Source organism: Corvus moneduloides, chromosome 9, assembly GCF_009650955.1.
Source record: "Corvus moneduloides isolate bCorMon1 chromosome 9, bCorMon1.pri, whole genome shotgun sequence".
NCBI lineage: Eukaryota > Metazoa > Chordata > Aves > Passeriformes > Corvidae > Corvus > Corvus moneduloides.
Genome location: NC_045484.1, coordinates 7,330,650 through 7,352,211, shown reverse-complemented (window position 1 = coordinate 7,352,211; position 21,562 = coordinate 7,330,650). Strand labels below are relative to the sequence as shown.

Below are 21,562 nucleotides of genomic sequence, written 5' to 3'. Positions count from 1 at the left end.
AGGTGCCCTCTCCTCCTGTGGCAGTGGGAAGCAGTTCCACCATGACGCAACCTGACCATCCCAAAGAGCCTCTCCAGCTTCCCAAGACCTGGCTTGTGTAACACTTGCATGGAGAGCCAGAGCCCGCAGCAGAGCTGGCACCAGCTCCAAATTTCCATTTCAAAAGAAAATTTCAGCGTGTATTTTGCTTTACAACTCTCCAGTAGTGTCCTGGTTACAGCCCTCCTCCCACAGCAGGAATGCCAGGTTCAGAATTGTTAGTTTTGGTCATACTTTGCTTTTTTCACACTGCTTCAGCAGTGCTGTTACAGTCAGGGTGCTGCCTTCATGTTACAGCAGCAAAAGCAGAGATCACAGGGAGCTGCTACTGACAAGCTGGTAAAATGCAAAATGCAACACAAAATAAAGCCCCCCAAACACCAAAGTTAACTGAAAAAAAAAGCTGTAACAAAAGCATTTCGGCATAAAGCATTGTAGGAATGTTTGGATTTCTGTTTTTGTTTTTAAAATACTTTCCTGAGCAGCTTCCTGCTTCTTTTTAAGCCTGTAAAATTGTAAGCATGGCACTGAGTCTGGAGGTCAGCATGCTCCATCCACGTGAGCACGGAGCACAGCCTTCTCCCAGGGATCGCAGCTGAGCCTGTGACATGTCTGCTCCCACGTCTGCATGGCAGAGAGGCAAGTGAAGGACTGGGATGCCAGGGACACATGGCTAAGGGAAAATACCCAAATGCATGCGGCAAAACTTATCACATCCCAATAGACCTGACCTGCTTTGGGTGGGTGAGCACTTCCGAACTCCAGGCTCTGCTTTACCCCACAATCTCAGGGGCTCTTTAGGAGGTGGGAAGCAAGGGGAGGGAGGGACCTGGAAAATGGGACATTGCCCCAGCTGTATGAACATTGTTCTATTTTGACAAAGCTCTAGAGCAGGAGCGTGAGTAACCAAAGGCAGTTCCTGCAGCAACAGCAGAGGAATGTGAATACAGAGGAGAGGTCAGCACAGGAGAGGCTTAGTGACAGCAGTGGCTTAAGAGAGTGACCCCTCGGGCTTGGAGAGGCCAGTGGCGGGACCTACCACTCCCTGCACCTCCCAAGAGCCAGCATTTTCCTTTGGTTGCTAAACGGATCTTCCAGCCCCCTCCTCCCAGGCTGGTACAAACATAAGCCAGTGAAACGCATGGCAGTGGAGTCTGCTGCCGCATGCCAGAAACCAGCATCTCTATTGAAGGACACGCAAGGGTCCTTCAAAGTTAGGGCAGCACAGGACATGCTCTCTCTCCTTGCCTGGACTCGTTCCCAGAGCAATCTCTGGAGCCGCTCCAAGAAAGCTTTTAAGATGTTGGAAACCGCAGGGCTGGCACCCCCAAGTGGTTCCTGAGCTCTCGGTGCAGCCGGAGCCGCCTCTCGCCAGGCTCATCAATAGCTCATCCACCAGGATCCGCAGCGCAGCAGCAGCTCCGGCACTCCGGGGTGTCCGAGCTCCCCTGGCCCCCGGCACAGCAGGGCCCTCTGCTACCGCGCAGGGGCTGCAGCCAACTCAGACATGGAGTTTGTCAAAGTGATGTGTTCAGATTTCCTTTTGCTACAGGAAAGAATCAACATGAGCGCTTTCCCTCACAGAGAAGAGCGTTACAGAACACTCCTGCAGCCAGTGTTTCTTACCTACAGGGAGTTAATCCTAAAGAGTGATGGTGACAAAGTAAAACTGCCAATGGTCACTGGTACCATCCTTCAGCGCTGCCAGAGGGCTTCTGTGCCTTTCCTGAGCAGCACATCCTTCTGGAATAGCTGTCCTGTCCCACTTTTAAGTTACAGACAGGAAACCCTGACCTGTAGCACAGGATACTCTTAGATCTGCTGGTGCACAGCTGCTCACAGCCAGAGGAAATCCTGCCACTCCTGAGCAGCAACTGAGACCAAACATGGAACCCATGTTGCCCACCTCAGAGGATGGAGCAATGCAGAACCCAGAACTGCCCACGGGTTGGGCCGCTGACCCCCAGGGATGTCCCTCTGCCACATGCCAGAGGCATGCCCAGAGCAGCAGGACAAGGAGCTGCTGTGGACAAAAGGCTGATTCAGAGGCACAGCCCCGCAGGCACCTGCTGCTGCGTTTCAGAGGAAGAGGAGGGAGGGAGAAGCCTCTCAAGCGCTGGAAATGTTTAAAGCGCACAGGAGAGGAATCAAACTATGAGTGACTCCGACTCTTGCCCTGTACAACGGCACTGCTGGCACAGGGACACTGGAGAGCAGAACACAGCTCTGGGATGGGAAGGAAGGTGCAGAGCTGTGTGCATCAGGCATGTGGAACCCGAGCAAGGGTGGCTGTTTCAGAAGAGACAAAAAGCAGATGTTTCACAAAAGCTCACTTTCCAGGTTTATTAAGTAAAGTTAACTGAATTGTTTTCATTTTGTGGGGATTCCTTTCCGTCTAACCCAGGGGGTTAGCAGAGTTGCACAGAATCACGGTTGGACTGTGATAACCCAAATACAACTTTGGCTCATCTCACCGCTGACACATATGGAATGACTTGGGGGTTATTACATGCTGTGTCTGCTTGAGGCAGGTACATGTACAGATCAGCACAAGTTGCAAATGATAGTTTACATCCTTTCAAAACTGAGCAGGGCATCCAGCAAATGCACTGCCATGAGAAGACATATGAAAAAGAAATGATACAGACTTGCAAATACGTAAGAAGTTCAAGAGATGCAAGAAACCTCAAACACAAGAAATGTCAAGGGGGGAAAAAAACACTTAAATTCAGACACAATGTGTTCAAATGAAAACCCAGCTGTAATTTAAAGTCCCTTCAAAATGGGAAACATACAGTAACGCAATTAAAGAGAAACCAGGTCTCATCCTGGGAAACGTGTCCGAAAGCACTGATGCACAAACAGGTTCAGAGTTCTAAGCAAAATGTCCCTGGGCATTGGTATACTTGACTCTTGGAGCCAGAGCAAAGCAATTCATTACACTTGCTGGGCCTACTGCTGGCTCTTGGTGGCCTAACAGCACGTAGGATCCCAGATGTCACAGAGAAGGCAGCACGCAAACTGCTGGTTACCGGGAGGAATGCCACGGGCCACATCTCCCAGAGAGCAACTAGAGTAAGGACACCTAATTCTGGCAGCCTGGCTCCACTGCACACAACATTAGTGTAATGTTCTGCAAGGTTCTTCAGTTCTTAGCTCACTCCTTTCTCAGCCTGAGTTGGTCTGTCTTGTGCATGAGCACAACTGGCTGTGCAAAATGATCCAAAGAACAGAAGGGACAGGACCAAAGAAAACTGGCTGAACCTGGGGCTGGCTTTCAGCTCCGATTTTCAAATATCAGTTAAAGATTGGAAATTTATCTACAAAAGAAATAATATAAATGAAATAAAAAAATGGCACAGTCCACAAAATTAAAAAAAAAAGAGAAAAGAAAAGGAAAATCTTACAACATAGCCTCATAAAAATGGCTTTGCAACGAGAGCTCAGTCACAAAATGAAGGGTTCTAGCTCTTCATACATCAGAAGAGGAAACAAAGCTAAAAAGTACTAGTCCACATTCTCTTAATAAGTTAAACTTACTTTCCCTCCCCCTTCTACAAAAGGGGTAGAAGCAAAAGGGAAAAGAGGCTACTAAAAATTAAAAAAAACAAAAAAGAAAATAAAATAAAAGGAAAAAATAAAAAGAAAAAAAAAAGAGAAGGAGAGTGCGAGAGAGAGAGAGAGAGCAGTCTGTGGTCAGAGGCTCAGAGCAGGACTGAGTTCCTTTTAAGGGTTTAAAAGATGCAAAACAGTTCCTCAAAGTTCCCTCTCTTCAACAGTTAGTTCAATGCTGTAGCCATGGAAACTCAAGTAGATACTGGAGGAGAGATTCTTCCCAGCAGATCCTCCGCCATGCGGAGCGCTGCTGGGCGAGCGTTAATCCTCGATGATTATGGGCTCATCATTCATGGGCTGGCGGAGCTGCACTGCCTGCATGGGCCGCAGGATAATAGGCTTGTAAGGGCGTCTGGCGGCTCGCTTGGCTTCGGAGGAGGAAAGCAGCTTGCGGATTTTCCTGCAGACAGCAAGGAAGAAAGGGACAGATTACAGAGGCACCATAGGTTTCTCCATTTCTCCAAGGGAAACCAGGCCTGCACACACCTGGTGGGGTGGGCTGACAATGGCTCCTTCTGCAATGTCTGCCCTGGGAAAATTAAATTTTCTGATTTATAAACCCCCCAATGAAGAAGAAATTGCATTCTCTGCTCCAGAACCCTTCCCTGGCAGAGCAGAAGGCATTCTGGTCCAGCCTTGTAGGACCAGGGTCTCTTGCTGTGAATAGAACATGTGAAATAGTCAGGACAGCCAGTTTCCACACCACTGATTTATTCTGGACTTGTTTTGATCAGCTGGATGTGCTGCAGGCAGCTCTGGGGGAATTTACAAAGCCAAGTCAAAACCAAACCTCTTCTGGCAACGCTGGTCACTTCCCACCTTGCAGTGCAGAGCACTCTGCCATTGCCAGCCCCGAGCAGCTGCCCACAGCTGCCTCTGCAAGGGGAGCCCATCACCCACAGAGCTGCACCTCAAGGCTGACTGCGCAGGGGAGCTCCATGACAGCCACCAACCAGTGAACCAATACTGGAGCCTTTGCCCCGTGCTGGGAACACCAACAGGGTGTTTCCCCCCCTTGCTTCTCCCACACTGTGTGTGCACAACCCAGAAATGGGCAATATTCACATCTTTTATCTGGTTACGGATTTCCCTATATGTACAAGACTGGCAACAAGTCTTACGAGATGCAGGACAGAAAGCGAAAGAGAGAGAGAGAGACAGAGAGAAGGGAGAGAAAGATACACCAAAGTTTTAAAATTACCGAAAGAAGTTAGAAACAACACTGAATGATTGCTTGTTTCTTTTTGTCAACACCAAGCTTAGAGATAAAGGAAGTATCATAAAAAACCCCACCCAAACCCAAAAATCCAGCAACAATGAAAAATATACTGCATAATTAAAATGAGGAATTCTTTTATGGGGATGTTGTGGTGGTCAAAGGCACATTGAGATTAGAAAGGAAAGTAATATAATAAATATTCAGTACCCACTATGAGCCTTCAGCTCAGGAACTGGGGCAACAAGAAGGGTCTGGTAAGACAGCACTGCCTTCCCTCACAGGCTTCTGACAGAACAAGGTTTTGGCTTCCCATGAAAGACAAGAGAGGAAGGGCTTTACAGTCCACATTTCAGCCAACTATCCCCTAGTTTTGTTTAGGGAACACTGCTGGGGCCAAAACCCCTTTTTGTTGGTTGTGTTGGTTGTTGGGGTTTTTTTCGTTGGTTTACTTGTTAAGGGAAGAGAGACCTTCTCACTGAGCTGATGCCTATCACTGTGCTATGATTTCTGTCTTTAAGATGTGACAGCTGCTGAAGAAAGTGGTCAAAATACCTCCCCCATTCTCCTCAAAAACTTACCCTTAGCACCACCAGAACTGACAAACCATCAACTTCAGCTGAAAATTTGGAATCGCTTCTTGTCAGATTTGGTCCTCTTCACTTGTTTTTTTGCCCACTGAGCAGGACAAGCTGCTGCATGGCACTTACACAGACACATCTTTGTTTGCCCAGTGCCCCTGTTTCTCCAGCACATTCTAAAGCTAAAAGGCCACAGGGTGAGGAGAGGTGAGAACAAGCTGGCAAAGTGGTGGTGGGGGAGAGAAAAAATAAAATCTTGATATAATGACTCCTCCAAGATGTTTGGCTGCAGTTGATCCACTTTTAGCCAGCAGAGCTCCTTGCAGCACCCGCGTGTGCTCAATTAGCCACACTGCCATCAGAAACACATCCTCCAGCATTCTAGATTCTGATCAGGTCACTCGCTGCCTCCGCTTGCATGAGTTATAAATGCCAAGTTCCCTACTGTGAGCCTTCAATTCAAAAACTTATTCCTTTCATTTCACCAACTTTTCAAACTGCTTCAGAGCCGTACAGTTTTCCAGCACCATTCTCAACTGGGCTACACAAAAACAAGGAGAGGGGGAGCGTGTAGAACTTCAGGGAAACCTACTTGCTGTGACTGGAAACACAGCCTGACCCTCAGCTGGAGGATGATATGCAGATATTGCAGCTAGATTGATTGCTATGGAGCCAACACAAAGCTCAAATTGTTTCAGAGCTCACAAACAAGTCTGACAGTGGAATGCAGCAGATGGTTCAGGGAAAAGTTAGAGGTGAAATGCCCGACAGAAAACCCGTGCCGCTGACAATGCTCCATCACTCAGGCTTCCCTGCTCTTCACAGGCTGCCAAAAATCTCCTTTCACCACTCATCAGTCAGCTAAGCAGCACAGCAATCAGACAAAGAAGCCTGTGTGGGTTTTTTTTCTTTTCTTTCTTTCTTTCTCTATTTTTAAATGGAAGCAGCAAGATCTTACTGAGATGATGTCTATCACGGAACCATGATTTTTATTAGAGTTGTGCTGGTTGCTGTGGGACTCATCTTTCCTGCCTCACTCAGTGGTTCTGTATGAGCAGAAGATTCTGTGTCTTTACAGTAAACTGTTGTCACAACCAACACCACACTGGATGAATATCGTCTCAGTTCTGTACAGGTCAAAAGCCAGGACCTTGTACTGACACGCTGCCACCATGCACCTGCCATATTTCATGTGGCTTGGATGGTGAAGATGTCAAGAAGAGCTCCCTAAATGCATGATTATGAAAGAACCCTTGAGCATCTAAGGAGTGAATTAGAGACTGTATACCCTGAGTCCACAGTGGCACGTAAATCTGAGTGCTGCAACAGGATCCCAGGACCTCTTTATCAGAGCAACAGTAGTAATAAGGAATCTGCTTCCCCTGGAAACTAAATCCTTCTCTCACTTTTTTTCAGTTGTATATGGAATTCCACTGGGTTTTTTCACAGCATCTTGCAGGCACAGAAAGGAGAAGGGAAAGACATGACAAAGATATGAGCTGGTGTGAAATGTTGCATAAAAGGTGTCCATAGGAACAAGTCTGACAGGGAAATTCATTTCACGTTTCTTCTGAGTTCTAACAAGGTGTTTCTGCATTGAAATCTGATTTTCCAATAGATCAGTGGTTAATAACTTGAATGTTACTAGTGTCACCTTTTCTACAAAGCCCATCTTTGATACTAGGCCCACAAAATAGTTACTTGACACTTGAAATGCACTGCAAGCTAAGGAGAAGTTTGGAGATGTCAGGACTCTTGACTATGACCTTTGTGCTGAACAAATGAAGACTCAGAGTAGTGCCAAATTTAGTAGTACCAGAAGAGACAAAGCACTAAAACTCTCCATCTCCTTGGTCACTTGAAGGGTTGAGACATCCAGTAATTCCCAGGTCTATCTCTGCAAGTGGAGGGGAAGGTAAGTGCTTCTCTGCTGTTGGGGCACTGATAATGCACGTGCTGATAACTCCAGGCTTCAGACCAGGACAGAAGCCAGACAGCACCTCTGCTGTCAGAGAGGGCTGGAAAGCAGGGCTGCGGCTTTGCTCTGACCTTCCTCAAGGTTACCCAGGAGGGAGGCATCAAGTTCTTGGGAGGAAACCACACAAGCCAATTTCTCTACCTTCTCACCACACCCAGAAGCAACCCTCCCATCCTAGGAATACCAGTACTGGGAACTTTGCCTTAGGGATCAGGTCACATAGCTTCTACCACTCTGTCAGCAGTTTGTAAACAGTTTGAAGTGAAACTCACACAAGGGAAGTTTCTTTCACTATTTTTATCCTGTGGGCAGACCAACAAGGACTAGGATTAGCAGAAGCAGTACCACCAAAGAAGGCAGATGGACACTGCAGGACTGAATCTCACCACTACTGGTGGCAAATATAAACCACCATGAGTGGTAAATGAGTCCCCTCAGCCCATAGAAACCCTCTGTCACTTGCAGGTTTCAGGACCCAGACGCACATGGAGATGTTCTGCAGGGTAATACAAGAGAGTTCAGCATGCAAGAGGACATGCAGAGCTCTGTGCACAGGAGGCTCTGCTCCTCAGCATCACTCACGAGACAGGAGGCCCCTGTCCTGTCCCACTGCGATGGGACCTCCAAGAGCAGTGATGGGTCTGAACCATGTGAACTCCCCACCTCAGTCTTCCTTCCCTTTGTGCCCATCTCCTACAGCAACTGCTCTGGAAGAAGAACAAGAATCTACTTTCTCTGGAATGTAAGTGCATGATTAGGTATTTCCCACCCTTTACCCACCTCAGCACTGGCTGTGGTCTCGGCATTCAGTTTGTAGCAACAGATCTGCTGATGAGATTCCTCTCTAACCACACCACCAGCTGCAGCACCCACAAACCGAAAGACCTCCCCTTAAAGCCTCTGAAAGACCACATTTCCTACCTGGTTTCTTCAGTGGCCATGTAAAAAACATCATCTGGTGCATCAATCCAGTTCATCCTCCTCCTTTTCACTGGAGGCATGGATCCACCACGAATTAATCGGACTTTTGTTGGGTATGATTTCCCATTGAGCAGCAAGTTTCGGCTTGGTCCCTAACGTGATACATAAAACAGCACAGTTATGGACTGCAACAAACCTGCAGCAACATGTGCTAAGCACTCAAAGGAAAAGAGAGTTAAAGTTTTCATATGGCTTGCTGAGAGTTTAAAGTAAATTCCTCCCCCTCTGGCCCAGGACTGAACACAGAATTCACATATAAGCCATTGTTCACAAGCAGTACAAGTCAGGCACCTTGGATATGCAATAGGACAGCAATACTTCAGCGACAGGACAAGTAATAAATGGAAGGCATTACCAATAGTTTGTTGCTTGTGTCTGAAAGATGACATCAAGTTCGAAAGATTGAGCATCAGACTTAGATTTCAGCTACTACCATGAATCTAGAGCAACTCTATTGATTTCAGGGAAAGAAATCTAGCTACAGAGCAAATCAAATACAAAAATCAGAATTTACATTTATTCTGGAGTACCAAACTTACCCGTGTCCTTTTTGTTCTAGGGAGGTTAATATTTAATGAGGATAGTATAGAATTAAATATGTTGCTGAAAACAAATCTAGTACTACAAAGCTTAGCAGCTTTCATGATAAAACCCTTTTAGTATCGAACACCACAGATTTCCCACAACAACACATTTGCTTTGCGAATCAACACAGGCATCATTTTCCAGACTCACAGTAACCCCCTTACACTCAGCTGGAAAAACATGAGCTGTTATTAAGAGAGGTGCAGATGAAAAGGAGCAAAGTGTTAAGCTTCTCAAATGCAGCTGTCCTTGATCACTGAAGTCCAGTTCTGCTGCCCCTCTTCCTGCTGATCAGCACATTGAGAAATCCCACTGAAATCAGTAACACTGAACAGCTGGGAAAGATGCACAATGAAGGCCCAGAAAATGTGATATGCATAAATTAAAGCTGGTCAGAAAACACCCTGGTATAAATTCAATTCTGGTATTTCACAGGCTAGTGTCCAAGATCAGACCATCTCCCCAGATGCACCAAGGCTTTCCCTTCTGCCCATGGAATGGGAAACTGAGGGTGTACGTGAGAGATGTCTGCCCTGGGAGATCCACCTCAAAAGGCATGGTGGGGACATGGGGTCTTCATATCCTTAAGTGTCAGGTCATTGCAATAGCTCAACCGAATTGTAACACCTTGACTTAGAAAGGGAAGACTTCAGGCTGAAAACCAAGGGAAAAAACCCAACAAAACCCTGCATCTATCTCATTTTTTATCTGAGCAGAAAACAAAAAATGATAATGACTTTTTTTTTGACCAGCCTTAATCAACTGCTCTAGCAAGATCTGCTTCCTGTAGAACATTAGGGCTTTAGAGCTAAACAAACAAAACCCTCCCTTTTAAAATCCTCAGCTCTTTAAAACTGTTGCATACAAGTGCAATAACAATGTAATTTCTTAGTTGCCCAACTCCATGTTACACAAGACAACTTCAGCACCGCAGCAGACCACTGAAATACTTCCAACAATTGCTTTTAGATTTGACATTTGTTAAGCAAAAGTTTTCAAATAAAAGCTTTTCTGATGGCTTTTTTTTTTTTTTACCCCCTCCAGGTTTCTCCAAGAAAATCCCTTCATTACGGTTGCAAAGGATATTTTCTCCACATATGCAAGATATACAGGAGAACAACTCCAGAAAAAGTTCTTGGAAATACCTAGAAAGGGCACCCCTGTGCTTCCAGGTTGCCTTTTCTCTACCTGCATGGTAAAATCTATTTCAAATGATACATCCTGAAATAAGGACCTTGAATTTTTCATTCACACTTGATCAGGCAACCAGAAATCAAGGCAGTTCTGGGAGTTTCACCCTAAAACACCTAAAAAGTGTTAAGTCATCACAGATTTCTCCCACTGCTCTGAGTTGGTTTATTCAGCAGACACAAACAAGTAGCCAGTCTTCTCAGTGACAAAAAATGAAGTTGAATTCGTGGAGGAATGCAATTTACCACTTCGGATCAAGGAACAAACCGAAGGAATGCTCTGTTATTACAAGCAGCCCAGCATGCCCAAGTTCTAGCCTCTCCTCAGGCCACTGCACACTACCCCAGAACACTGTCAGGTTTAATAATGCCTGTGATCACTGTCCAGTGACCATCGGTCACACCTGCTGCTGGCTGACCTGTGTCACAGGGACCCTGCTGACACTAATGCATTGTGGCACTTCAGCTGATGAGGCAAGGTCCACTTGATCAGCATCAGAAGATCATTTTGGGGGGGGGGGGGGGGGGGGTCGGGGGGGGAAGTATGCTTGAAGTTGTTTCCCATAAGCCACGTGCAAGGGGGAAAAGGTATGCACAGCCTTTGGACTGGCCCCTTCACAATTTAGTGAGAAAGCATTTTGCCAGACACATCAATCAGACTGGCTATTTGCTTCTGTCCTTTGACTAAACTCAGCACAATAGATGAAAGGCTACAAATAAATTTTACTCAAAAAAAGAACGTAAAATACAAGCATTCTCAGCAGGTAACTTGCACACCAACTTGCTAAAAAAATAATAAAAAAGAAACTGTTTTCCAAAGAAATCCTTCCATCGTTTAAAGCTTTCTCCTTCAGGGAAACACATTCCACCTAGAAACACATCCTAGAACTTTGCTGTAAGCAGCCACTCAGTTTCTGCATGAGGAGAAACAAAATGCTCCGTTCAAAACAGGATCTCGTTTATAGCTACATAGATAGATTTGAGGTTTAAATTGTATTTAACCACTACGATGATTCAGATGACCCAAAATTTTTTTTCTTTTACTTTTCATTGAATTGGGAAGTATGACCAGCTGCAAACAGCAAAGGTGGAAGTGAAGCACTACGGTTTAATGGGGTGTTCTATCTAGTGTGGGTTAATAATTCTTCTTTTCCCTGTTTTGGTTAAATGAACATTCTCTTACCATTTGTCTGGTTTGTCCGTGGTTAGGCAGACCTAACAAACAGGAAAGAGAATAGAGCTGGTAAGACCATTGCTTTTCCAAGACAGAAAAAAGTACAAAATCAAAACACACGCAGCTATGATTACAACTGTGTTGTTTTGCTAAGCCTAGAGTTGCCTACTGAACTGACTTCTGCCCTCCTAGAAAGGTGACGGAGAAAAGCTTCCTTGACAACACGGCTTGAAGAGCAGAGGCCCCAAATTACAAACACGTTCCATTCACCCAGTCTCTTCTCCATTTACTCAAACCTTGCTTCAAACTACCACTAGAAGCACACCTCCTCTTTCAGATCCGAGGTTTTCCGCACGTCTGGGGAAAAATCTGACGTTCTCTTTTAGTCTGAGGAATTTACTGACGTCAAGAAGGAGAAAGTGGAAGGCATTATTCACTGTCAAGGCAGCAACAAACAGAATCTTTCTTATCCTCCTTGGGTCCCCTGGGAACTCCTCAGCTCAGATGTCAGCTACAAGCTGTTAGCAAACAGAGTGTATCTACTGAACCTGCCACAAGTAAACACCTCCTCAGGCACAGAGCACAGCCACTGCAGCTATCACACGGAGCCCTTTCCCAGCCACACAAACAGCACCAGGCACCGCGACTCGGTGTGACCAGGTGCTTTGCTGTGCTATCAGGTACCTCCTCACACTGCCCTCAACTGTACTGTGCATACACAGGACCCTGAAGGACACACAAAGCTCGTGGGATGTGAGGGAAAGGCATGTTGCTAAAAGGCAGCATGGCCTGGCACAGAATGGACTGGGAGACCCAACAAAGCTGTTTGTTAGCACCATTTGGTTTTCCAAGATGCACGTTCCCAGAAAACACCATTCCATTAACACCTGTGCACCAAACCACCTTCCTCAGCCCCTTCTGGCTGAGAACCAAAATGTCAGTGCATCAAATCCAACAGGTACTACAGGACAGACACCAGCAAATGCTGTTGCTGGCTCCAAAGGTCTCAGCAGGAATTCTGCTTTCACATTCATAGGATCTTTGAACATTCCTATTGCTAGTGGGTTAGCTGGGATGAAAGAGAAAAGCTTTTTAAAGAATCCAGCAAGAATGAACTTTCACAGCTCATGGTCTGTATTCCAGCAGGTTCCTGGAGGTTCTCACTGGTAAAACCAAACACACTGTTCTTCCATGAGTATGACAGGAAACACAGGGCACAGTAAAATACCTGGAGCAAGGAAGGCGGAGCAGGGGACATTTTCTGAGCATTGAGTATCACAATACCACATTAGAATCAACAGTTTATATCAAGTGTATTTTCCATCCGGTGTAGATGTTATGCTGTTAGATGCAGATGCTGTTAGCTACTTCAAATGGGAAGACACATGGTTTCAGTTTTTGCTGCATTTTTGTGCCTAAGTATCCACAGAGATGAAGAAATAGCTGCCAAAAAGATTTCCATCAAGTCTGTAGGACAGATGTACCAGGCACCAAGTAAGAAGCCCAGTAACAGCCTTTGGATGTTGACGAAGGCAGTGCAGGCGCCAGATAATAATTTGTTTTTACATGGGAGCAGCCATCACATCCAAAACACAGCTGTGAGCAGCTGTTTGGGATGGATGGACAAAGGGCTCCACGGATGCTGGGAAACAGCACAGCCAGCAGGATGCAACCAGAATCTGTCAGCTTCAGAGCTAAGCTCCAGCACTTGTTATTTTCTTCCCTCTTTCGTTTCTCCATTCACAGAGACTCTGAGAGATGGAAATCAACTGATGCTAGTCCCTGGATTGAAGCCACACATTTTGTTTTAACCACACTCCAGATCCGTTCTTTTCTTGTACTAAGAACACCCCGATGGCAGAAAAGACTGTCCTGATAGGTGGCTGCTGCTGCAATGACTATTGCTGGATGTACAACAGACAGTAAACAGTGCTATCCCCAAGCACCAGAATTAAACCAGAATATTCCATGCTGAGAAGCTGAGGGATGCAAACTGAGCAAAGGCTGAGCAGAACTGCTGCTTGCTCTGAGCCACAAAGCTTCAGAGCCCTCAAGCAGCACAGAAGCAGTGCTAACAACAGGGACACACCTCACTCCCAAACTGCCGTTTCTAGGATAAAGCTGCCCATGACAACTTTTTGCTCCAGTAAAATAGGACACAAAACAAAGCTAAAGTTTCAATGCCATTTATACCCTTGCTTTCACAGCAATAAGGTATCAATTAGCATATTAATATTAGTGAATTAATCCACGAATTTTCACTTTAGTCACACTTCAATAACTGAAGTCTGAAAGAATGAAAACAGGTACTAAAAGGACCTTATTCAGTTTGAAATCTAAAAAGTACAAGCACAGTAAAAGCATAGGTAGCCAAAGCACTGCTATTAAATGAGCAACTTTTATGCACAATCGTCACCAAAGAGAGGCAGAGAGACAGCACAACATCTGTAACCCATTGCAGAACAGCTGGCAAGTCAACAGGATACATCTGTACTGGAAACAATGGATTCTCACCCAAAAGTTTTTGGTGGCTTCTGTGTTAGAGATGAAGCCTGCCAGACAGGCACCTCTAAGAACTAAACCAATCCTGTGTCTCTGGGTGAGTGGTGGGACAGGCAGGGAACCACCATGCCAGACTCACACCTGCCCCATGTGCCTGCTCCACTTTCACAGATCAAGGTTTGAGAGATGTCTCCCCATGCATCCACGAGCACGTTAAAAATAGACAGCATACGAATTTAAACCAGGAGCAAAATACAACAGGTCTGGCAGCTCCTCTCCAGGAAAAAAAAAAAATAAAAGTCTGACTATATTTCAGGTAGGAATGTCTAGAGAAGACACAGGGTAGAAAGTGTGATTATCCCTTTTGATGATATCTAAGGTCCAACTGCTTGAAGTTACACAGCTCCACATCAGAAACAACACTGACCTCCTCCAAATGACACAAAAATACACAAACAACAAAAAGAAGTGTTTTCAGGATTGACCAAACCTTTAAAACCACTAAGTGTAAAGGTCTACAGTGACAAATCTAAGCAGGTCTTCCACTCTTTTGCAGCCAAAGAAATTGAAATATACACTGAAAACTCCAGATTAAATGTTAAGGGTTTTTTCCATACCACTGAAAAGAACCCAAAGCTGTAGAAAATCTCTTGCCATCCAATTCCTCCTGCCAGTCTCCTGTATACACTGAAATAAAGAGGAAGCCCCAGAGGATAAAATGGAGACAAAGTCAATTGAAGGTATAGCTGCAGAGAATCATAAATGTCCTTTGCCACAGACAATTCTACACCTTACTGAAACAGCAATAAAACAGCTGATCACTGCACAGAGATTAACTGGCACCCTCAGGGCATGTCTCTGCTCCCCACAGCTCAGTGCCAAGGACCTCGGAACTGTTCCTCAAGCTAAGCACAATCAGAGAGATTTTGGCTGAAAACCAGTCCAGCAGGTTACTATGCCCTAATGATCCCTTCATTCCTGAAGTACCAAAGCTGCAGGTGAATATACTTTCTCCCAAAGAAGCACAGGAAGGACTACCACAAACAGCAACACAAGTCTGTTACTGCTGCTACTTTACAGCTTCGTTTTATCTTTCAAGGATGGGGAAACCACCTCTCAGCCAACCAAACTCTTCCTTTTCCACCCATCTCATGTTATTTGAATATCACACTTTTGGATTTGTTAAAAAAAAAAATATTGAATGAGAGAATGCCCAAACTTACAGCAGCAACTACAGCACCACCCCAAGAACATGCTGTGGGAGTAGGGGATAGCTGGCACCCAAAAACAGAGTGGAAGGGGGAATCTAATTTCCCAATGGAAAGCAAACCAGGACATCTGGTCCCACAGGATGCCTGATTCTAGATATGCTCTTTGCTGATCCAGTCCCATCCCCAGCGACTCAGCATCTCAATGGCAGAATTCCAAAATTACTCCCACTGCTCCAATTCTGCCTGCTGTTTTGCCAACACCACACAACTGCCATGTGGAGAAGCAAGAGAGCTCAAACCCTCAGCAGTGAGCCTAATGCAGGCTGGAGCACAGGGATATTCCCATGAAGCTACTACAGCAAGCTTCAAGAAGCTGCTGAAGCATGGAGAACTTTCTGCTTGGTCAGAAACCTTCCAATGCTTTTCCATACTTGAACATACACACTGCTGCTGTGTATTTACAGCCCAGTTCACAGTCTGACACAAGTCTGTACAGAACTGACCCTTGTGCCAAGAAGGAAGAGTAGGCCAGCTTCCAGCCTGGACACAACTCGGAGTTGTCAAACTTGTATTTACTCAGTTACTAACTCCAGTCTTCAGCATATCCACCACACACAAAAAAATGGGTCCTTCATCAAGCAATTAGTCACAGATGGCATTTGATTTTTACTTTGTTTACCCACAAGAAGTATCATACAAAACATGTAATATGCATTAAGATTCAGAAGCACATCTTCAGTCACAATGAATGCAGATAATTTCACGCACTCTTTCACAACCAGTGACGTTACTATTGCTTTCTAAAATCCATATACTCTTCATATGCATTTTCCTTTTCCAAAAGTAATCCTCCTTCTGGGACTCCATCCTTCCCAGCAGTAACAAAAACACCAACAGTACCACATTTGTGAGCAAGCTAGAAAAAAATATAAAAATTCACGCATGAATGAGGCTTGATGAACAAGGATTTCACTTCCAAGTTACTGGTTCACTTGAGGCAGTCTCAGTGTGTTGACATATACACACATACACTTTTTTGCCAGCTTGCAAGAACACTTTAGCACCCCTCCCTCTCTTATAACTACCAAGAGTGTTTTACCACTGTGAGTGTCCACCTGCTAACAATCAGAGGCTACAAACTTTCAGAAATGTAACTGCAACAAGCAGAAAAAAGCATAAATTGTACCAAACACCACCTAGAGTAACATTCTCTTAAAATTCTGCTGTACATAAAAAAAATGTTAAAATTGTAATTTACTTACCTAAGTAAGTTCCTACCAAGATTGGCAAAGGAAAAGGAAAGAAAATATTAAAGGTTAAAAAAGGAAAGATTCACATAGTTCAGAATACAGTAGCTCAGCTCCATGCAACAAATAGAGAAACACAGACTGGTTTGGTTGTAATGAAACACAGAAGTGATCCCAGTTCTCTGCTGGACAGATAAAACCAAGACGACATTAAACACACAGTAGCTCCAAATCAGAGATTTTGCAAAGAGCAGCTTTAATTTTGGATGAGTAAGTACTGGTCTGTACCCACCTCCTTCCACCAACCCTTACACATTAACCTCACTGGATTTGGACAGCACTTCCTAAAATGCTTGGTCTAGCAGGTCACACTCACTTGCTGTAACCACAGCACCTCACAGATGATGTGTCTGTTCATGCAAAGCTGTACCTCCTGCTACAAGTACTTCAAGGACCCTGCTAATACTTTCTGAACAGTGACATCCAACTGCAGAGAGCCAGCAGCTACCCTTGGATAAGCACATTGAGAAGGGAGAGCTGCTATCTGTCTCAGGGTTGAGCCAATCAATGCCATCCACCCCTATTCCAAAAAGAGCATCATGGTAGATTCTGCCTGGCTGTAACACACTACGTGGTTAAAAAAAGGAAACAAAACTATGCACCTCACTGCTTTAGGATTTGCTGATCCAAGCTATCTAAACTAGAAAGCACTGAATTATTCACTGTTCTTAGCATCAGGAATATTATACAATCATATACATATATATGTGTGTATATATATATATGAATGATATGTGTCACATATTCCACTCAATTACAAATTCAGGCTTTGTACTATCCAGGGCATTTGCAATTCTGCCCTTGTTCTGTTATACATTAATTTCCTCTCACATTAATTACACCTGCTCTCTACCATTGCCTAGGGATACGCACTCTCCTCTCAATCAACATTTGCATCTTACTCCATGCCATCGCTCCTAAATGAAATGGTTTTCACTAGCTGATCCACAGAGCATGATGCCCATCTGCTGATTTTATTTTCAGATCTTTCTTCATAACACCAAAAGAACCTAATCACAGTATCAAGGCTAAACTGAAGGCAAGTGAAAATTGTTTCACTTAGCATCTGAATACAAAATCCCACGTAGAATTCTCAAAAATAATTAGTACTTTTGGCAAATAATCTTAAAGCAAGGAAGTTGCACAGCCACATGGTTCTTGGGGTCTCCAAAAAGCAGTTCAAGCAATTTGACATTCTTCCCAGCTGTGCTGCAGCTGGCACTGAACATCTGCTCTCTTGTCACTAGTTAGCATTACTGGGATTTGGATTTCAACAGCTAAAGCCAGGCCTTTTCTCCAGCACCGCACCATTTGTTAAAGGACCAATACTCCCTGCCATTTACATTAATTCCTGGATGGGAAAGTTTCCATTGGCTGGTTATCCTTCAGTTTAGAAAGACAGCTGATGTCACTGGTGATAAAAGGCAGAATTTTAATGCAACTTATGGATACAGGTAAGTCCATATTTTCTGCAAGTCTAAGTCAGCCAGAAAAAACCATGCATATATATATATATATATAAAATATTGATATAATTTTGGTCCCCTAGACAGCTGGTGGAGAACTTCCCTATCTTTCCACCTTTATAGCTGTTTTTGTTCAAAAACAGTATTTTCCACTGTCATGCTCATCTCTTGATAACTGAACTAAGGCTATGCCAGGCTGATGAATGCTTCCATTTCTGGTTCATTCACGTTTCCCAAAAAGGATGTGAGAAACAATGAACCAGAACACGTTAAATTAGACTGACATTCCATTTGGGTTTACAAATCCCTAGCAGCAGAAGCAAGGAAGCAAGGTATTCCAACAGTTAATTAACCTCACTCCAAAATCTGCAGCTTGTTTCCAGCCAAAGTTCTCTACTGTACCTTCTGGCTACCACAGCTCATTATTCCACTCCCAGCTAGACTAAAAAGCCCTCTATTATTATACTTCTGCTGTTCCTGTCAGCAGAGACAAACATCTACAACTTCCAGTTTGATAAAAGCGTTTTCCATTATACAGTGTGTTTTCCAGTCCCTTCACTGTTTTCATGGCTCTTCTATAAACCCTCTCCAATTTTCAGCATTCGATCCGCTACCATGTCATCAATGCAAGTTTGTTGCTGGGAAAAGCCTTCCCTTTATTGCAGCTACTCATTCATGTTCTCCCTCTTTCTGACAATTTTAGAGTGCATGTGATGACCGTGAAAAACAAATTTCATTAGATGAAAGCTAGCATGGTGTAAAAGAGAGAGGAGAAAAATAAAAATCTAACAATGCTCCCTCCCTTCCCCCAGCAGGAATTTGCATTGACAAGTATTACATAGATCCCACCCTGCATGGCTGTAAGGAATCAAGTAAACAGGTTCCTGCACACAAAACATCCTCTCTCTCTCTCTAGAGGAAGTTTCATGGCAAAGATTGTCAGTCAAGCTCCAGAACATCAATGAAAAAGCAATAAACTAATAATTTTTTAACATCTCACTGTATTTGACAGCTTATGAGACTCCATGTACTTTTCATGTTCCAAAAATAGGATTCTGCAGCAATTTGTCCATGCTGATTTAATGTTGAAGGAGAGCTGGGAAGGGTATTGCCTAATGGTGCCTCCAACATGATTTAAGGATGAAGGAAACAAAATAGATGAAAGAACTGCAATCTTCTTGTAAAATAAAGTGGAGGTAGTGAGAACATGAGATTAAGACTATATTCCTGTTCTTGGAATTCAGTCACTGGTCAAAACTCAAGATGGCTGGCCAGACGAATCATATTCAGAGCTTGAAAAAGTTCAGGTCTCAAGGGTTAAGCAGAGATGAGTCAGAAAAAGAAAAGTTAAAATTGCTTAGCTGGAGTTACAGTAGCAAGAGAAAAAAAAATAAACAAATAAACAACAAAATTCCAAAGGAAAAATGTGAACTACTCCTTGAAGTTCAGCAATTGCCATGTATAAACACGTATCTTAGTGCTTTACATTATACAAAGATACAAGCTGCTACCTGGCTCTTTCCCTGCAAATAAACCTCTTGATTATATACTGCTTTACAGCCTGGCTTTGAGGAAAGCCTTACAAACCCATCACATGTCACCAGCTCAGCCATAATTTCCAGTGTTCAGACTTCTCCCCTGTGTTTGGAAGTAATGGCCCAGCACCACAAGGCTTTTATCACCAGCAAACAGACTTCATCTAAAGCCCCCCATAAGAGTGTCCACTGTCTCCTGACAGACTTTGACATGGTGACCTGTCTAAACCCTAAGACATCTTCCAGGTGCCACCAAGGCAGCACATCTGCAGGAAGCAGAAAAACCCCTAGATAATAGATACAATTTTGCAGTAAGTTAACATCTCTTTGGAAACTATTTAAACATACGTGGACAAAGCATCTTCCTGCACCTAAATTTGTGCAGAAAGAATATTTTCAGCCTCTCTGAGCAGACATCTTAACACCATCTTTTTTTTGCAGTACACTCCCCTGCAGTGACCTAAACCAGTCAGTATGTAAAGAGGAGATGAGAAACATGAAAATAATGAATAAACACCCACAATTTCCCACAGTATCTATGTAAATGCAGAATCTGACCAATTGCAACAATTCAGGCTTACTCTCATTAATCTTTTTCTACTATTTTAGGTCAGCAATAATCCAAAAATCAGTTATTCTGGATAGATGGGCTTATTTCAGTCCTTTCATACTCACTCACTGGCTCCTGAATTCTGGCCACAAGGCTTCTCACTGCCATTCACCTCTTCTTCACAGCAGTGTCAACTTGTGCCCTTCCTGCCAGCAGCCCCCCCCAGACTACTAAGCCTGTAGGACTCCATCCACAACCAAGGAGAAGCCTCAGTACCACAATCACAGTCCTTTCACGGCACAGGAAATCAGTTGCATCCATGCCCACAGCTAGCAAGGTTAACCAGTTCACATGCAAGGCAACTGAGAACCTGTGCTAAGAAGCACTAACACACAAACTGGCACCAGGACAGAAAGAGATCCACCAAACTTCCACCATCTGCTTCCCTGTGCCCAGCAGATCTTGATCCAAGTTCTTTAAATGTTGTTTCCTTGCAGGTGGTTCCATTCCCTTCAGGTCCTGGCAAAACTTCCAGCAACCCAGGGTCAGGAAATATTACAGATGCAAAATTACAGTGTGGCAAACATTTTCCATTCACAAATAAATCTCAACCAACAGGTTTAAGCTGAACTGCTCACAAGAATATGCAGTTAACACTCACTACCCCAGCAGGTAAAAAGATTCTGGGACTGAAATGGACTCTGCTACCTAGCAATTACAGGAACAAGTACTACTGCAGGTATTTCAATGGCTGGCTGAGAACAGACCGAGCAGGTAAAGCAGCAGGTGCTCTGGAAGATCTGGACCCTGCACAGCTACATACACCTGCTTCAGAGAAACACATACTCTGAGGAGCCTGAACAGGTACTTTTCCAAAATCATCTTCTTGCAAACAGATCCAGCAACAGTTATAACTGAATGGAACAGGAATCCTCCATTTCCAGAAAATCGTGTTGGGTTATCAAGTCCAGTGCTCTACACAGAGAGAGCCTTCTGGAGGGAAGGATCCGTTCTTTTACTTCCCTCCTTTGGGCCACAACATCTCTCAGCTTCCCAAGTGTGTTATCTGCTGAGAAGGACATTTAGCAGGGAGCAGCAGGTGTGCCCATAAGCAGGTAGTCACTAGGAGCTGTGGAAATTCAGTGAGCTACTCTGCATCTACATCCCTCATCACTGGACGAAGCTTCTGAGGAAGCCAAACTGACCAATGCAGTGGGGTTTTGGTATTCTTCCCAAAAGACAAGTTACAAAGAACATGAAAACTCAGCAACAGAGTATCAAGGAATAAATTCCCAAAGAGAGCAAGACAGTAGAACAACCACTGTGCTCACTGCTGTATTCTCCACATGCACTCATATTTGCATGCATGTAAATATGGGTAACAGCCATCCACTGCCTCAGCCATGAAACACAAAGATTATCATCAGGGCATGCAGTGCTGGCCAGTTCAAGGGAACATGTAAGCTTAAGTTTTTGTGTTTGCCTGTTCACAATGACATTCTGTGGTTGTCTGTCTCCTAACTATTCAAAATTGGTCTGTTCTATTGAATTTGGTGAAGTGACATCATATATATGTTTCCTGCATTATCACAAATGAAACAGTCTGACATCTACTCAGTACTCAGAACAGAT

General features: G+C 44.2%; 1 protein-coding gene across 5 annotated transcripts in view; it reads right to left on the bottom strand.

Moving 5' to 3' along the window:
• Positions 1-2,356: 2,356 nt before the first annotated feature.
• Positions 2,357-21,562, bottom strand: part of MTA1 (metastasis associated 1) — a 79,206-nt gene continuing 60,000 nt past the window's right edge. For 2 of the 5 annotated variants that reach the window (XM_032117328.1, XM_032117326.1), the window contains exons 18-21: positions 16,335-16,346; positions 11,369-11,400; positions 8,351-8,502; positions 2,357-4,054 (exon numbers count right to left, since the gene is read on the bottom strand). In XM_032117328.1, the coding sequence (XP_031973219.1) occupies positions 3,916-4,054; positions 8,351-8,502; positions 11,369-11,400; positions 16,335-16,346 (335 nt within the window). In that variant the 3' untranslated portion in view covers positions 2,357-3,915. Of the gene's footprint in view, positions 4,055-8,349; positions 8,503-11,368; positions 11,401-16,334; positions 16,347-21,562 lie in introns of those variants that run through there. The other 3 variants (XM_032117327.1, XM_032117329.1, XM_032117330.1) reach the window with 3 other exon arrangements.